General features: G+C 42.9%; 1 protein-coding gene across 11 annotated transcripts in view; it reads left to right on the plus strand.

Annotated features, from left to right (window-relative positions):
- USP9X (ubiquitin specific peptidase 9 X-linked) overlaps positions 1-19238 on the plus strand; it is a 197599-nt gene that overhangs the window by 18324 nt on the left and 160037 nt on the right. For 8 of the 11 annotated variants that reach the window (XM_037902604.2, XM_037902576.2, XM_043538097.1 and 5 more), the window contains exon 2: positions 18941-19194. In XM_037902604.2, the coding sequence (XP_037758532.1) occupies positions 19099-19194 (96 nt within the window). In that variant the 5' untranslated portion in view covers positions 18941-19098. Of the gene's footprint in view, positions 1-12052; positions 12217-18940; positions 19195-19238 lie in introns of all 11 variants that reach the window. The other 3 variants (XM_037902569.2, XM_043538096.1, XM_043538098.1) reach the window with 1 other exon arrangement.

Consider the following 19238-nt stretch of genomic DNA (forward strand, 5'->3'; position numbering starts at 1 on the left):
CATGTTAGTTCCCCAGGGGATCCTACCCATCCGCTCCCTGAGGGAGTCGAAGTCTGCTTTCCTGAAGTCCAGGGTCCGTATCCTGCTGCTTACCTTTCTTCCCTGCGTCAGGATCCTGAACTCAACCAACTCATGGTCACTGCCTCCCAGATTCCCGTCCACTTTTGCTTCCCCCACTAATTCTTCCCTGTTTGTGAGCAGCAGGTCAAGAAAAGCTCCCCCCCTAGTTGGCTCGTCTAGCACTTGCACCAGGAAATTGTCCCCTACGCTTTCCAAAAACTTCCTGGATTGTCTATGCACCGCTGTATTGCTCTCCCAGCAAATATCAGGAAAATTAAAGTCACCCATGAGAACCAGGGCGTGCGATCTAGTAGCTTCTGCGAGTTGCCGGAAGAAAGCCTCATTCACCTCATCCCCCTGGTCCGGTGGTCTATAGCAGACTCCCACCACTACATCACTCTTGTTGCTCACACTTCTAAACTTAATCCATAGTCACTCAGGTTTTTCTGCAGTTCCGTACCGGAGCTCTGAGCAGTCATACTGCTCCCTTACATACAGTGCTACACCACCACCTTTTCTGCCCTGCTTGTCCTTCCTGAACAGTTTATAACCATCCATGACAGTACTCCAGTCATGTGAGTTATCCCACCAAGTCTCTGTTATTCCAATCACGTCATAATTCCTTGACATCACCAGGACCTCCAGTTCTCCCTGCTTGTTTCCAAGGCTTTGTGCATTTGTATATAAGCACTTGAGATAACCTGCTGATCACCCCTCCTTCTCAGTATGAGGCAGGAGCCCGCCCCTCACAGACGTTCCTGCCTGTGTTTCCTCCCGGTATCCCGCTTTCCCACTTATCTCAGGGCTTTGGTCTCCTTCCCCCGGTGAACCTAGTTTAAAGCCCTCCTCACTAGGTTAGCCAGCTTGCTCGCAAAGATGCTCTTCCCTCTCTTCGTAAGATGGAGCCCGTCTGTGCCCAGCACTCCTTCATGGAACACCATCCCATGGTCAAAGAATTCAAAGCCTTCTCTCCGACACCACCTGCGTAGCCATTCGTTGACTTCCACGATCCGATGTTCCCTGCCCTGTCCTTTTCCTTCCACGGGGAGGATGGACGAGAACACCACTTGCGCCTCAAACTCCTTTATCCTTCTTCCCAGAGCCACGTAGTCCGCAGTGATCCGCTCAAGGTCGTTCTTGGCAGTATCAGTGGTGCCCACGTGGAGAAGCAGGAAGGGGTAGCGATCCGAGGGCTTGATGAGTCTCGGCAGTCTCTCCGTCACATCACGAATCTTAGCCCCTGGCAAGCAGCAGACTTCTCTGTTTTCCCGGTCAGGGCGGCAGATAGATGACTCAGTCCCCCGGAGGAGAAAGTCCCCGACCACCACCACCCGCCTCCTTCTCTTGGGAGTGGTGGTCGTGGAACCCCCCATCTCAGGACAGTGCATCTCATGCCTTCCAACCAGCGGAGTCTCCTTCTGCTCCCTTCCCTCAGACGTATCATCTGGTCCACTCTCCGCATTAGTACCTGTGGAGAGAACATGAAAGCGGTTAGTTACCTGTGTCTGCGTTGCTGAAACCCGGACATCCCCCCCCTTCTTCTTCTGGAGGTCACATGTTGCCAAGCCTCTTCACTGGCCTCTTGGCTCCGCTGTGCAACCTGCTCTAAATTTTTAGAGCTTTGTGCCCGTAGAAGCATATCCTGACTTTTGTCCAGAAAATCCTCAGTTTCTCGTATGCAACGCAGGGTCGTTATCTGTTGCTCCAGACCTTCAATCTTCTCTTCCAATATGGAGACCAGCTTGCACTTTGTACAGACAAAGTCGCTTCTGTCCTGTGGAAGAAAGACAAACATGGCACATCCAGTGCAGGTCACAATAGCTGAACCCTCCCCTTCCATATCACCTTCCTACTATGAGCTTCCTCAGAGAAGTTGGCAAGATGTAAGCCTCACTGTGCTCACAGAAGTCATACAAAGTGGTAGGAGTGGACATGGTGCTAATGCTTAGGTCTGGTTTCGCAGGGAACTGCATGAGTGAAATTTATGGCTGGCGGTATGGGAATATTTATTACTGATAGGTCACTTAAAAAAATATATGGGTGAATGTCTTTTAAACAGACACCATGAATGTGTACAATATATTGGACTTATTAAAAATGTTTATCTGCACAGTGTGAAGATGCATAATCAACAGAGTGAGAACACATTTTAGTACCACCAGTGAGTGAGCTTGGGAAATACTGCCACATTTTCCCTCCCTCAATCAAGAAAAAGCCTAATGAGCCTAGAAGAGTCCACTGGGATGTTTAAGCCCTCTCAATGAGAAGCCAAGTTTAAGAAGCCCAGCAAGCCATGTGAGCCTCTTTGAGAGGTAGCCAGACCCATAATGGATGTATTCATATGCCCCTGAAAGGAAAGTGGGACTAAGGAGCCCAGAGAGTGTGCATGGTTACATTTTAAACATCTGCAAAATCTACTGTGTGTAGTGGTTAATGGGTGGAGCTCAGAATAATGCCCCAGTGCCATTTTTGGAATCTGATCCCTAACCAAAATGTAGTTTGCTAATGTGTAATTTCAAAAGTTAGCTAATTTGTAAATTAGTAACCTGTCTGTGGAATGTAGACTCCTGCAAGCATAGTGTAAAATGTTAAACAGATTACTGAAGACCTAAGAGTGCTGCTTTAAAAAAAAAAAAAAAATGTTTTTGGCCCCTTTCTTCATAAAGGCAGACCTCAAAATGTAATCCCATCTCTGGGCTTATCAATGTGGGGTAGGGAATGCTCTAGCTCTACCTTTCCTGCCAACTTCATTATGTGCAAAGGACTGACAGTCTCCTCCTAAGGTCTTCAGCTAAGAGAGAAATGGGGCTTGCAGGACTAGGGTGTAGGGGAAGAACTGCCCTACTTCTCCTATGGATCACAGAGGGTTTGGCACCTCCATCCTAAAACCAGACCTGATTAACAATGCTGGATTAGGCCTGTCCCTTTTGTAGACATGCTAGGGTTTATAGGAACAGGGTTTCTCTCCAGCAGGCCTTAGGACCAGACTGGAAAAAGTCCAACCTAAAACTAAAGAATTTCCCACACAAACTATGCAAATTTATGAAGTGAAAGTACCAGATGCATATCAATAGTTTGACTGCACTTTACCTTAGAAGAACCTGAGATTATAAACAAACAAAAAAAAATCCCTTAAACTCAACAAATAGTTATGGTTGCACTTAAGCAAGGCATTCAGGTGGCTTTAATTTGGATCTGAGAATTAGGAACTCGTATTGTCTATCCATAAGTTTTTGTGACCACACAGATAGGATGCCTTAATCTTAATTGAATAATGGTTGCACTGCTTAGTGTCTTCTTTTACAGTCATTCATAACATACACAATTTTACAAATTACTTAATAGAAGGATAGCAACATGAAGGCAGTCATTCCTCATTGTTAAGGGTCCAATCCTGCCAGATGCTGAGGACATGCCTCTTAGTAGGAAGTGATCAGCACCTTACAGGATTGAGCCCAATAATTCAGTTTGCCATCCAGTTGGCTAAGTGTCAGGCAGAGAGGTAGCATGTCTCCACATATGAACCTTGTATACCCCGATCATGAAGTTTAGCTCTTACTAAAGGAAGCAAAGGTTAGTGTGGAACAAAGCAGTACATCCAGTATCAGATGTGTGTATGAAATAAATGATAAAATCCGTGTTCTGTGATGCACAGTTTTGATACTCTACATGTAAAGAAGGGAAGATGATAGGCTGACATCTCGGGACAGAATTAAGGTAGTTTGGGAGCCTTGTTTTGAAAAGTGCAATTTCCTACAGCCACAAAAGGAGATTCCATGCTCTGTTAATGATCAGTGACATTACTGGTGTTGATTTAGTCCATGCTGGGGTGTCTCCATCCAGTGGGACAGTCACTTTCCTGAAGTGATGAATAAGTGGACTTGCAAAAGAGGTGTGTGTGGGAAATAAAACACAGAACTTGGTGAAATCCCTACTATTAGGTGATTCTGCAGAACTATACGTGGGTGGGGAGATGGATGTCATTGAAAAAGGTTTAATTTTTTTCTAGAGTCTGAGGTCCCCTCCGGTTTATTCAGGAATGTTTAAGGAAACTAACTTTTGTATTTCACCTTTAAATAGTCATCCAGCATTTTTATGGATTTATCAAAATGTGTTCATTTTTATTAGTGTTATAAATAACTGTAGTGCCTAGGAGCTTTAGTCATGGACCAGAACCCACTGTGGTAGGTGCTGTACAAACACAAAACAAAAAGACACTCTCTGCCCCAAAGAGCTTACAATCTAAAACAAAAGGCAACAGATTGATTGACAGATGACTGAATACAAGGAAACAGTGAAACCATATTGGTCAGTATGATAGGCTGCTGGTGTGTTGAGCATACTGCCTAACTGTTTTTTGTAAGTATCACAGCAAAGTTTTGAGGGTTTTCAAGGTGAATAATGAGGTAGCTTTGTGGATGTTTACAAGGAGCTTCTCCCAAGTGTAAAGGGAAGCATGGGAGAAAACATGAAGTTGTTGGTTGGAAAATTTTAAGAAGCGGGTGATGGAGGCTGGCATTATGGCCAAATGGATACAACAGGCAACATCTCAATAGCGAATGAGATGTTAGGGAGGGGATAGACCTTGAAGGGTCTCGAAAGTGAAGATCATCAGCTCATGTTGGAAGTGATAGAGAAGGGGAAACCAGCAGAGGGATTTGAAGAGGAACAGCATTGCCAGAGTGATGGGCTGAGAGATGGTCTTTGCAGCAGCATTTTGAAAGGATATGAGTGGCGCAAGATTGTGTTTGTCAAGCCCAGCAAGAAGGATGTTACAGTAATTGAGATGTGAGTTCTGATTGTTTTAGCTGTGTGGATAAGAAAGGTCATCTCTTAAAGATACAATGCAGAAAATAATTGGCAAGACTTAAATATAGCCTGGATGTGAGGACTTGGAGAGGTTCAAGCTGAAGATGATGCCCAGGTTAGACTTGAGTGACAGGCGGGATCAGACCAATGGTCTGTGTAGCTTAGGGATCTCTAACTCAAATCGCCACCAGGGCCCCATGAGGACTAGTATATTGGCCTGAGGGCTGCATCACTAACCCCCCCCCCCCCGCTGCTCCTGCCCCCACTCCACCCCTTCCATGAGGCCCCTCCTCTTCCCGCCCATATTCCAATCCCTTCCCCAAATCCACGCCCCTGCCCCGCTTCTTCTCCGCCTCCTCCCCCCTTCCTCCTGGAAAGCGCTAAGTGCTGCCAAACAGCTGTTTGGCGGCGGGAAGTGCCTGGAGGTAGGCAGACAAGCGGGGATGCGGCGCACTGGAGTGGGAGGGGGCAGTGGGTGAAGGGAGCTTGGCGGCTGCAGGAAATAACTTCGGGGGGGCGCAGGGAGCTTGGCGGGCTGCAGCAGATAACTCTGCAAGCCGCGTGTTTGAGACCCCTGGTCTAGGTCAGTATCCTGTCTTCCAACAGTGGTCAGTGCCAGATGCTTCAGAGGGAATGAACAGATGAGGGCATTTATTGAGTGACACACATTCTCTGTTGTCCAGTCCCAGCTTCCGGCAGTCAGAAGTTTAGGAACACCCGATGCATGGGGTGGCATCCCTGGACCATCTTGGCTAATAATCATTGATGAACCTCTTCTCCATAAATTTGTCTAGATCTTTTTTTGAACCCAGTTATACTCTTGGCCTTCACAACATCCCCTGGCAATGAGTTCTATAGGTTGACTGTGTGTCGTGGAAAGAAGCACTTCCTCATTTGTTTTAAACCTGCTGCTTATTAATTTCATTGGGTGACCCTAGTTCTTGTTATGTGAAGGGGTAAATAACACTTCCCTATTCACTTTCTCCACACCATTCATGAGTTTATAGACCTCGATCACATCCTCCCTTAGGTTTTTTTATAAGATGAACTGTCCCAGTCTTTTTAATCTCTCCTCATATGGAAGCTATGCCAAACCCCTAATAATTTTTGTTCTCCTTCTCTATACCTTTTCCAGTTTGAGGTACGGTGCCCAGAACTGCAAGCAGTATTTGAGGTGTGAGTGTACGATAGATTTATATAGAGGCATTATATTTTTTGTTTTCTTATCTATCCCTGTCCTAAAAGTTCCTGAACATTGTTAGCTCTTCTGACTGCTGCTGCATGTTGAGCGGTTTTTTTCAGAGAACTATCCACAATTACTGCAAGATCTTTCTTTAGTGATGGCAGCTAATTTAGACCCTATTATTTTGTATGCGTAATTGGGATTGTTTTCCAGTGTGCATTGTTTTGTGCTTATCAATATTGTATTTCATCTGCCATTTTGTTGTCCAATCACCCAGTTTAGTGAGATTCCTTTGTAACTTTTTACGGTGATCTTAGCTATCTTGGACTTAACTATCTTGGCTAATTTAATTACATTTATTTACCTAAATTTAGGTTATTGCTGATTATGCGCTCTCTCTCTCTCTGTATATATGTATCTTATGACTTTTAAAACAAACTTTTTGTATTTGTGGATAATGTAAGCACTATGCCCAGATGTATAGACACTTTTCTTAACCTGTGTGTTCATAAAATTTTTATCTGCAAACTTTTCCACCGCACTGTTTACCACCTTTTTCCATATAATTTATGAATATACTGAACAACACATTGTCAGTACAGATCCTTGGGGGACCCTTAGTTTTTACAATGGAAAGAGGTAAATACCACACTTTATTTCCTGTCTTTTAGCCAGTTACTGATCTATAAAGACCTTACCTCCTATCCCATGTTTGCTTAGTTTGCTTAAGGGTCTTCAGCGTGGGATTTTATCAAAGGCTCTGTGACAGTCCAAGTACACTATATCAACTGGATCACCCTTATCCACGGGCTTGCTGACACCCTCAAATAATTCTAATAGAATGGTGAGGCATCATTTCCCTTTACAAAAGCAGTGTTGACTCTTCCCCAGCATATCCTGTTCATCTGTGTTGCCTGATAATTCTGTTATTTACTATAGTTTCAACCAGTTTGCATAGTACTGAAGTTAGGCTTGCTGGCCTGTAATTATCAGGATTGCCTCTGGGGCCTTTTTAAAAAAATCAGCATTACATTGGCTATCCTGCAGTCGTCTAGTACAGTGTCTGATTTATGCAATGGGTTATATACCACAGTTGGTAGTTCTGCGATTTCATGAGTTCCTTCAGAATTCTTGGGTGAGTACCATCTGGTCCTCATGATTTATTATTATCAATTTGTTCCCAAACCATCTCTATTGATGCATCAATCTGAGACAGTTGCTCAGATTTGTCACCTAAAAAGAATGGCTCAGGTATGGCAATCTCCCTCACACCCTCTGCAGTGAAGACAGATGCAAAGAATTCATTTAGCTTCTCTGCAATGGCCTTATCTTCCTTGAGTACTCCTAATCATCCTTTGGCCCCCCTGATTGTTTGGCAGGCTTCCTGCTTTTCGGGTATTTCTGATGATGGTGGTATCCACAGTGAGAGAGAGCGAGCGATAGGAGGTAGTTGGGAGGCCTTGTGGAAGTTATTGTGGAAAATTAGGAGCATTCTTTTAACTATTTTTATCTTTAGGTGATGGATAGACATCCACAAGGAGATGTCAGGTTTTAGTTTAGACAGAAGGAGACAGGTCTGGAGTAGAGAGGTAGATCTGTAAGTCATCAGCATAAAGGTGGAAGTTTAATTTGTGTTTGTAGATGAGATTATCCAGCAATAAGGTGCATAGGGAGAAGAGATGGGGACTGCAGACAGAGACTTGTGGAAACTCTAAGATGGCATCCCGCTTTCTGTGTCTCAGGTGTTTGGCTGGCTGACTTTTGCTCATATGCTCAAGGTCTAACTGATCACTGTATGTGGGTTCAGGAAGGAATTTTCCCTGAGGCCAGATTGGCATGACCTTGCTGGTGGAGTTTGCCTTTCTCTGCAGCTTGTGGTGCGGGTCACTTGCTGGGAACATGTGGGTATATCTCCCTTAATCAGTTCCCGGCCATTGCAGGGCCCTCAGCCTTTGGTGCACCACAGTCCCTCGTAGTCTCTGCCTATAGCACAATAATAGTTCAGTCTCCTGTGATCAGTAATACTTTCATCTAATTTCGCTTGTTGTGGTTTAGTGTGCAGGTGCTGAGTGGTGTTGGTGGCCTCTGATATATCTGAGGAGGTCAGATTAGATCATCTGATGGTCCCTTCTGGTCTTAAACTCTATGACCTCCACAGAAAGTTGGAGGGTGGGAGAAGGGGATACTCTGAAAGAGACAGTGAAGGAGCAATTAGAGCGGTAGGAGGAGAACCATGAGAGAACAGAGAAACCAAGGGAGGGCAAGATTTCAAGAGGAGCATGATTGTCAGCAGCAGCTGACAGGTCAAGGAGGATGAGGATGGAGTACTGGTTCTGAGTTTAGTTAAGGACAGTGGTCCCAAAACTGTGGGGCATGCCCCCCTAGGGGGATATGGAGGAATTTTCGGGGAGCCACGGCCTGTGCCAGCCCCCACGGGGGATGAGGAGGGAACACCACCTGGCTGCTGCCCCAGCCCGGCCCCCAGCTGAGGCCCCAGCCTTGGCCTTCTTACCCTTGTCCATGCAGCTCCCCTCCCCTCCCCCAGAGCCACAGCCCCACTCTTGTAGGGGTGCTCCCAACAGGGGTAAGGGCAGGAACAGCTGTGAAAAGTTTGGGGACCACTGAACTAGGAAGAGGTCAGTAGAGACTTTGACGAGAACAATTTCAGTGGAGTGCCAGGGGCAGAATCCAGAGTGTAGAGCATCTAGGATAGAACTAAAGGAGAGGAACTGTTGACAGCTATTGTAAAGAGCATGTTCAGTGAGCTTAGATATGAAAGGAAGAAGGGGTTGTAACTGGAGAGGCAAGTAGGATAAGGGTGGGTTTTTTAAGATGGAAGCATGATTGTGTTGTGATGGGAAAGAGCCAGAAGGGAGTGTGATAAGGAGAAGAGGGAGGGAGGGGATGAGAGCAGGCATGAGGGAGATCAGGAGATGGAATGGGTTTACTGAGGCAAATGGAAGGGTTAGGGGAGGCGAGCAGACAAGAAACTTTGTGATGTGGAGAGAAGGGGGAAAGGGAAGGCAAGCTGAGGAGAGGGTGAAGATTATATTGCGTTCTGCCAGTTTCTTCCAAGAGAAAACTGACAAGATGCTGTGAGGAGAGAGAAGTGGAGAAAGGAGGAGGGGAGGTTTTGGGGAGTGAGTTACAGGTGATGAAAAGGCATTAAATTTTAGTCAACTTTAAAATGAACAGTCTAAGGTTCTTATGACCAGTTTTGAACAAAATGCAAAACATTTGCAATAAAATAACATAATAGCCAAGCAAAAACATCAGTGGTACCTTGGATGTACAGTAACTCCTCACTTGTTGTCCCGGTTAATGTTGTTTCATTGTTACGTCACTGATCTATTAGAGAACATGCTCGTTTAAAGTTGCACAATGCTCCCTTATAAGTTGGCAGCTGCCTGCTTTGTCCACTGCTTGCAGGAAGAACAACCCGTTGGAGCTAGCTGGTGGGGGCTTGGAACCAGAGTGGGCTGGCAGCCCCCCATCAGCTCCCCTAACTTCCCTGTGCGGCAGCCACCCAGCAGGCTATCAATTGCCAGGCAGTTCAGGTTTCCCTCCCCCTACTGCTGTGTGCTGCTCCTGCCCTCTGCCTTGGAGCTGCTCCCGGGAGCCTCCTGCTAGCTGTGCAGGGGGAAGAGGAGTGCTGTCATCAGGGTGTCCCCCTCCACGTGCTCTTGTACCCCATCTCCACAGAGCAAGGGGGCACACGGCAGGTCTCAGGACGGAGGGAGCTTGCTGGCAGCAGCTGCTGTCTCAACTTGCTGATCTGCTGAAAAAGGCAGTGTACTTAGAGTGGGGTCGGCATACTTTAAAAGGGCAATGTGCGTCTGACACACACACACGTGTGTGTGTGTGTGTGTGTGTATATATATGTGTGTGTGTGTATATATATATATGTGTGTGTGTGTGTGTATATATATGTGTGTATATATATACACACATACACACACAACACCCCCCCCCCCCCCCCCCCGCACTTTGGAAAGTGGAGGAAGTGGTGCGCTCCAGTGGGATAGCATGGGATCATCATCACATTCAGTTTCCGCAGGGAATGTTTGCAGCCACTGCCATGCGTCTGTTATCTCCTCCCTCCATTTGTGCTGCCTTGTAGAGTGTGAGGCTACATTATCAACAATGTATTAACCCTTGAAGGCTCAGCCGAGTGTTAGTTCATTTAGCAGTAAGGCATTCCCTGGGAAATATCCCACTCTGACTCCACCATCTCAACCAAGCTTCACAATCATCATTGCTGTGTACAGTATTGCATTGCCTAACCCACCCGCACCCCCGTGTGTGTGTATATATATATACACACATGTCTTTTGTCTTGGGAAAAAAGGTTCCCTGGAACCTAACCTCTCCATTTACATTAATTCTTATGGGGAAATTGGATTAGTTTAACATTGTTTCGCTTAAAGTAGCATTTTTCAGGAACATAACTACAACCTTAAGCAAGGAATTACTGTAATTGTTATTGACAGATCTTAGATTTATCTGCCAAAGATGCAACAGAGTCAATCAAAACTTTTTAATAAAAAGTCTAAGCAATTTTTGTCCTTGTTTGTCATGGGATGTTGTCTTAATGATTGAAATGCAGATAGTGCCCAGAAGTAGAAAGGAGGTAAGTACAATACACTCATCTTTTTGTGTCTTTCTGGGATACTTAAAAGGTCACACTTTTTAATGTTTTGTTAAGCAATACATACAAGAAGCCAGTATAGTAGGTAAACTGTTAACTGACTTTTTAGGCTACTTCCTCTATATGGACATGATTTGACAATGGGAAGGTACAAGACCCTAATCTATCCTGGATTGTCAAGTACAGCTGATTGGAAAGTAGGGGGAAAACAATGAAAAATGTCAGATTTTTTTCCCTCCCATATTTTTGTCAGACTTCTGAACCTCTCAAAATTTTCCAACCAGTTATATTGCCAAGAATACTTCTGTGGGATGCTGTCCTTTAGTAGATCTGAAAAACACAAAATGAAAGCATGGTATTGTATTGTTTATCAGGCATGTGATTAAGTCGTCCTCAGTTTGAAATGTATATGTGCCGTACTCTTACCTTTGATTTTTTTTTTTTTTTTTTTTTTAAATTTTATTTTGAGGTTGTCACTTGCTATAAATTTTGCCCCAGGTGAGGAGAAATCTCTTCAATTTCTTTCCATTGTCACACACATTTGGTAATGAAAGTCTAGGAGTAGACAAGAAAGGGTCTTCAGAATAGGTAGAAAGCACAATCATAAATTTCAAAAATCTTTTAACAATTTTAAGGCCATTCTAGTAGGAGTGATTCTAAACACTTTTAGGAAGCTCATTGTTTAAGTTGTAGTACACATTTTCCCACTGTCTTCTTTGCCAAACTTGCCTAACATCAGTTGCTTGTTTCCAGCTTGCAAACTTCAGTTTGTTTTACTCTCAGATATGTGACCAAGGTCTAATTTCTCTCTTCTATTACCACCTAAACACAGCAACTCCAACTTTTTTTCAGTCTCAATTTTAGAACAACCGAATCTCAGGCTTTCACCCACATTATAGGTGGAAACTCAGAATAGGTGCAGACTCAGAATAGGAATAGTCAAAGTGCATAACCCCCTACTTTCTATAGATTTCTACACGGGATCTTGTAGTTTTGCATTCTTTCCTCTGCTTTGTGGGTTGGAAAAACAATTTATTAACATGTAATTTGTGTACATTTTGCCGTGTACTAAGGCATGCTGATGTCACCATAATGCCACAGTAGAATTAAGACGTCTGTGTAGTTGAGGATGCAGTTTTTCCCTTCTCCTTCTGTTAACCAGTATCTTAAGGATCATTAAGGCTATCTGTTGCTTTAACAACCCCCTAGATCCTACATTGTAACTACCATCTTCTCGACTGAGGAATATATAGGTTTTGAAGGAAGTCTGTTCTTCCATTTGCCTGAGGACTTTCTGTTTAAAGAGGTGAGGCACTCATCCCTTTCAATCTTTGAATGTGCTTCCTTTTCAGCCGTTCTGTCCCATTGTCTGTCGTGTGAGCCAGACCCAGGAATGGGAATTGAAATCTGGTCTTCCACTTGACAATATGGAGCACTGTCTGGTCCACTTCTTTATATTGTGATTTCATGGAATGGAAAAAGAACATCTTACCCTATGATACTGAAAGCTACGAAGGTAATGGCACATTGTCTAACAGTTATTAAATATAGCAATAACGTACAAGACTCAGATTGTTTAAATCAACAATTCTGACTTGGAAATGTTAGATAAAACAAGAGTTTCAGATATAGACTGTACTGCAGTCAGAGTTTGATTTCAAGGACCTGAAACAGTTGTCTCTGGAGAGCTAAAACTAGTTGTGTTGCTGACATAAGCAGCACCAAGGTTCTCTGGATTCATCTGGATCAACTCATAGTGCTGTGGTCTAATGTCATCAGTTATGAAGCGCTTTCAAAATAGCTCTGTGTCTGACATAAGCAGCATTATATGTCTAGAGCTCCTCTGGATCAGTTGAGTCCAGTGCCAAGAAGCAAGCATGTTTGCCTATGAAGCGAGCTTGCCAAAGAGGCGATGGTGCCCAGATCTCTCTGCTTAGACTGAGCATAGACAACAGAGCTGGAATCCCTAAGTGGCATGGAAATCCGTAGGTCCATGTTGGTTGACCGAGTCTGGTGCTTAGGATCAATCATTGCAAAGAGCGGCTCCTTAACATGACTCTGGATGGACATTGAGATCTGTGTGGAGATTTTGTGGTTTTCTTACTCATTCTCTTGGGGTAGACTGCAGTTTGGTGTTTTATGCTAGACCAGCATTTACTTCACTCATGTCCTATGCAATATATACTCCATCTATCTCCGTTGTAGTTCATTGGTTCAGGCCCCCCCCTCTGGATTACTGACTAGCTGCTGCAACTTGCTTCCAGTACTAAACTAAGAGCAGCACTTTTTGGAGTCCAATTCTGGAGTGACTCTGATATGGAGTGGGCAGCTGTAGTCTGTAGCACCCTCCCAGAGTGTGGAATTGGTCAGTGCTGTTCCTGTGATACTGAGCCCCGCCTTGGTGTTAGAAATTTTTGCCAAGCACCCCCTTGGATTCAGTGGCGCAGTCATGCTTTGTATTTGAGGGAGTCTCAGCAGCTCTAGCTTTGATTATTTACAACTTCTTGGTGGCAGACAGTCTGTTTCAGTTCCTTGAGCATTTTTAAATTCAGCCAAACATGGGCTTATGGGAAGAAACACTAGTCTAGGAACCCATGGATTTACATCTAAGAATAAAGACTTATTGGTGTGTAAGGTTTATTCCTTAGCCAACTAGCAAGCACTGCTGATCATGATTTCTTAACATGTGGCTTGCTACTGCTCAGAAATGTAATCCCTCAGAGAATTGATACAAGAGAATGCCTTTCCCATTGAGGTTCCACACACAGTGCTTATTGACTTGCACCCAGCCAGAAGTATTCGTTTTACCTATGGGGTCTTGCCCATTCAGTTGCGTTGCAATTTGTAAATTGCAGTTTCAGTCCGCACACTTGATGGTACAGTTTTGAAAGATGCCTACTTTCATGTTTTGATCTCTCTCATTTAATATAGCTCTGGCTAGTATAATGGAAGACATCTACCAAATAACATAGTATTCTGTACTTTGGCATTCTTCTAGCACTACCAGTTTTCACCAAATGATTGAATATCATAATTTTTGAGACGCTAGGGCATTAATTTGTGTCTAGATTTTGGCTCGCAGGAGTATGTGCACCTTTCCGTTCTTGGAACGTTGTATAAACAAAACATGGTTCATTTTAATCCCTACATGAAAGGGTTGGGGTCACTGGATCCCTAATGGGGCCTAAACCAGCAAACTTCCCTGCTGGAGGACAGGTTCCTACTGCACCTGGGTGCAGTCTTTCATCATGCTATATTTTAGGCCTCTGTGTGGCTGCTATGGGTATACAACCTCTGTCTTGGATTGTGAACACTTGTGACATTTCGGGCCCTATGAAATCTGTTTTATTATGGTGGATTTATTATTTTCCGATTTTGTTTTTTCCTTTTAAAAAAAAAAGTCTTTGTTTTTTTAATCAAAATTAAGTAGCCTTACTATAAATTCATGAAAATGTTCAGAATTGGATTGCAATGGGGAAAAACTGATTTAAAAAAAACCCTACAATTTAAACAAAACATCCTGCAGATATACAGTATATGTAAAAGTAACACATTTTAAATAGCTTTTTAAAGTAGCTCTTGGTAGTATGACCAAACAGTAATACAAGAAGTCCACGGAAGTAAGAGTCTCTTAAAGTGTCAATGTAACTGAATTCATATTTGAATAATTAAAAAACAAAAACATGCACTAAACATAAAATAGTTCATCTTTGCAGCAGTCATTGTTGCCATTTTAAATTAAAGTCTAACTTTCAAACTTCCTATATTCGGAAGGAATGTTTAACGTAATTTCAAATTTGATTGATTAAATTCAGACTATCAAACCAACAGTTTATTGCTGAATAGTATTACAAATTGACAAACTTAAATATTTTTGCTATCTCTGGCAGAAATCTCCATTGTGGTACATTTATGGTTATCCTTTTAGCATTATCCTCAAAGTGATTCCCTCTTGTCTGTAAGTAGATTTTCATATTTACTAAAGCTTCTCTCTGTGTCTAAAAATCTGACAGGAAAGAAGATGTAAGATAGGGCACTGTCTGCTACTTTAGGCACTCGTCCCTTTATAATATTTAAAAAAGAAGAAGAAAAGTTTGGAGGATAGGTCCATCAGAGGCCATTAGCCAGAATGGGCAGGGATGGTGTCCCTAGCCTCTGTTTGCCAGAAGCTGGGAATGGGCAACGGGATGATGGATCACTTGATGATTACCTGTTCAGTTCATTCCATTTGGGGCAGCTGGCATTGGCCACTGTCGGAAGACAGGATACTAGGGTAGATGGACTTTTGGTCTGACCCAGTATGGTGGTTCTTCTGTTCTTACATTCTTATTTTCCAGTAAGCGCCAGAGATCCAGTGGATCTGGGTTGGGCTCATTCTGAGTGCTGCACAGAAACACGAACCATTGCTCACACAGTTCTGGTGAGCGGTGGGCAAGAGATGGCGTATGGCTGTACTGATAAATGTTTTGCATGTCTAACGATTGCCAGGGATCAAACAAATGGATCAGATGATACATGTTTTTTGCTGTATGGACATCGCAGTGTTTGGAGAATTTGGTAAAAGAAAGCTGATAAGTTTCATGTAGATTGTCCAGGGTATTTCTCTTTTTTTTTTTTTTTTTTTTTTTAATGGAGAAGTCATCCTCTTGGATGTTTCTTCACCAAACCCACAGGTTTTGGCTGTTTCAGAAATCAAGACTGACCTCAGGTCTTCCATAATATTGAAAGCAAAGGCAGCTGTAGGGCAGTGGGTATCCTCAAAGATGGTTGGTGCTGTTATCAGTTTGGGACAAGCTTCAGATATGAAAGCTGTCTTAAGTCTCAGCAAGTCTGATTTCTCCTGACTGCTAGGTAATGTCTAAAGGTTTGTCACAGCCTGTGCTGATGACTTCTCTTTTTCAAAAAAGTCCTGGTAGAGATCAGTGTGCTCTGCATGATTTCATTGCCTGAAACCAGCTATTCCATCTTGTGTGTATTACATCAGGGGAGACCATCATGGTGTGCCTGTCATCTTTGGACTTAAGAAAAGAAACCCAGCTTCACTTTCTGGCTGGCTTTTTGAGGAAGAGGGCGAAAACACATATACAGTACACCCTCACTGTAACGCCCTTTACAATACCAGACATTGGGGTATAGTGAACCTTGTCCCTGGATCCCACCTTGAGTGGGTGAGGGAACAGAGCTCCTCCGGCCATGGATTTTTTGTTTTTTTACAGCACTGGATTCTGTGTTTTGATTCCGTCTGTGTTCTCTTTAATGTGGATTTCATAGGGCCCTAGGCGTTGTGACTCAAGACGCTTGTGCTTTAATGCGGAAAAACAAAGGACAAACAGACATGCCTATCACCTAGTTCTCTTCTCCCCTCCATTGTCAAGTGCGGTAACATTTTCAATAGTAGACTGAGAAACTCCCCTTGATCGTATCCTTTTCAAGGTTTGTGAACTTTTCAGTGAATAATGCTCCACATCGATATACTGAAGCTGAAAGCTATTTGACCTCTAAGGCTTTCTCCTGCTGACCAAATTCAAATGTTCAATTTCTGACATGACACCAAAGAGGTATATAGTCAGCGGTGTCGGGGAGTTTTCATTGCCCCTTTAAGTATACCCAGCTATCCAGAGCTGTTGCCTGTTTTGTCAGTTCTGCTGACAAAACTTCTGTCCTTGTTTATCGAGAATTCTTTAGTTCCCTTTCCTAAGGGTTGTATTGCTCGCTTTAAACTCCCACAAGTGATAATACGCAGAGGCTTCTCAAAAAAGATATGGTGGTTACTTGAGATGAGCTTCTGCATAGTTGTAGTCCCCATGAGATTTCTACATTAATGGAAGGGTATCTGTTGGTGCAGGAACACCACCTCCCAAAGTGATCGTAGCTAGGTCAACAGAAACATTGTTCCATTGACAGAAATAAATCCATACTGGGGGTTAGGTGGGCGTAACTTTCTTTCAAGGCTGTTGGTTTTTTTCACATTCCTGACTGGCATAGCTATGTTGCCTAAAATTTAAGTATAAACCAGGCTTGAGAATCTTGGGTGAAAGGTGCTCAAGAAATCCACAATATTTAGAGAGAGAGAGAGAGGAAAAAAGCATACTTTCCTTAACCTTAAACACATTGAAATATTATACTTCATGTATGTATCTCTTATACTAAAATAAATACACTTGTTTCTTATGCAGCTTAGTTTATCAAAAACTGTCTGATAAAGGATTGTCTCCAGTGTCGATTACATTGAAAATTCCCTTAATTTTGTTCAGAAAATCATCATCGTACCATGTTGTCATTCAGGTAGTCAAGGTTATGTTGTGGTTCCGTTAAGTCCAGAAAGCTAAGGAGAGGAAAGATAGTGAAGTTCCATTCCTTTTCAGAAGCAGAGTGTGAGGACAGTGGAGCTCTATTTCCTGTCTTCCAGCTGGAAAGAAAAAGGTGCTGTCCCTTGACTCTGTTCAGGGACCCATTTTTGGTAGTGCGTGTAGTATCCAAAACACTCTATCTGGTGTGATCTGGAAACCACAAGGGTGCAATTAGAAAAATTAAGAGTCCTGTCCCATGAGCTGTACACGAAGTTCTGCCCATTTGCCATACCAAAACGATATGCCAAAGTGGGACTCCACTCATAATTAGAATGGGCTGGAAAACATTTGTTTTGTGAAAAATTGAATTTTCAACCTGAGTTTCCATTTCAGCGTGGAACAAAACTGAGACTTATTGAAATTCTTTGTGAAAAAGAGAGTGAGATTCCCCCACCTCGGAATAGCTGATAGCTTGATGGGATTTTGGAGACACTGGTTCAAATCCCTGCACTGACGGTTTCAGACCAGGGACTTGAACTGTTGTCTCCACCTCTTTTTTTCTCTCTCCTGGTGGAGCTGTTCTACTGTATAACTAGATCACATTAGGCCAGAGTCACTGATGGAAACTCTCTAGCCCAGTGATTAGGGCACTCACCTGGAATGTTGGAGGCCCAGGCTCAAGTCCCTGGTCTGAATCAGGCAGCTCAGGGATTTGAACGGATGTTTTCCACATACTGGGGGAGTCCCTCACCGTTGGGGCATTAGGTATTCTGGGGTGGTTTCTTTCTCCCTGAAACCAACACTTTTCTGCCAGAAGCTTTGGTTTTGACAAATCAGCATTTTCTGACACAAATATATAGTTGACAAATGCCTGACCAGCTCTACTACTCATAGTTTGTGCCTATCTTCATAGTATGTTCATCCCTCTTTGCTATGAGCTTTGATCAACAGTGAAATATTTATATTTAAACTATCATATTAGACTTCATTTAACATGCTGTAGAGGTGAATATTTCTATTTTTTAGTACTCTACAATATGAGTGCCCATTCAGAGCTTAGGACATATTTGACAGTCTTTTAGTATAAATACACAAGTAAACAGAACCCAAGAGCAAAATAACTCAGTAATAGATCTAATAAACCCTTCCATGGAATCCACATAGCATATGGGCAGTTCAGACCTCTCAGCTATTTCAGGGTATTTGCAGATTCAGAGAGCCATCCCTGCATCAGTTTACACTGGTTCAGATTTTGAAGACTCTCCATTTGGCCCAAATCAACCCCTTTAGTAAGCTTTAACTCTAGAAATTCAGAATGAGTGCATATAGAATGAGTTAAATAAGATGGCTGGTATTCAACAGTACAGCTTAGGTAATCAATAGTAGAAAGCTGGAAAGAATTTTAAAATACAGTTGTCAAGGCTACAATTAACTTTTTGCTGCTGCGTAATAGATGAATGAGTAGTATGGCTAATCAGAAAGGTAAAGAACAGTATAAAATAGTAAAAATGCAGAAATTGGAGGTTTATTTGCAGTTAAAAAGAAGCATAAGTAAAAAGCATGCAATAAGCAGCAAATTATAGAAAATAACTTCAAATAAAGAATATTATTGTAACATATCAGCATATTTGGAATAGGCAAATATTAAAGAACTACTGGATCCCTTACTGGTGGTTTGGAGAGTTGGTTGAAGTTACTTTTGTGTCCAGATTTCAGTTTCTGAATAGTCTTGATGCTAATCCTCGTATAGCATTACATGTAGCATACAATAGTTAGACTATTAGAAGTGTTGTCTTTGGTCAAGAATGAGTAAATGTTTAGTTATACTCACTGGCAAGGAGTAAGTTTTCTTACTTTAATAAAGTTGTATTTGACTTGATACTTTTGTTTCTTCCTGAATGTGGACTTAAAATAAGTTTGTATGCTTCTAATATTTTTTATTTCTTTCAGGTTATGCAATGGTCTCTGCAAGATGGCTTGTTCTTGAGTTGGAGCTTTTTAAGGCAGACCTATGCTGGTACTTCAACTTTATTAAGCGGACTATAATTTCTTCTCTCACGACAACTACATAAGCAGACAAAATTGCAAAGATCTGCCCTGTGTCGAGTATGACAGCCACGACCCGTGGCTCTCCAGTAGGAGGGAATGATAGCCAGGGCCAGGCTCCTGATGGACAGTCTCAGCCGCCCCTCCAACAGAATCAGGTATGAGGCTAACGCTGTTAGTAAAGCTGTCTAGAAAGACAATA

Source organism: Chelonia mydas, chromosome 1, assembly GCF_015237465.2.
Source record: "Chelonia mydas isolate rCheMyd1 chromosome 1, rCheMyd1.pri.v2, whole genome shotgun sequence".
NCBI lineage: Eukaryota > Metazoa > Chordata > Testudines > Cheloniidae > Chelonia > Chelonia mydas.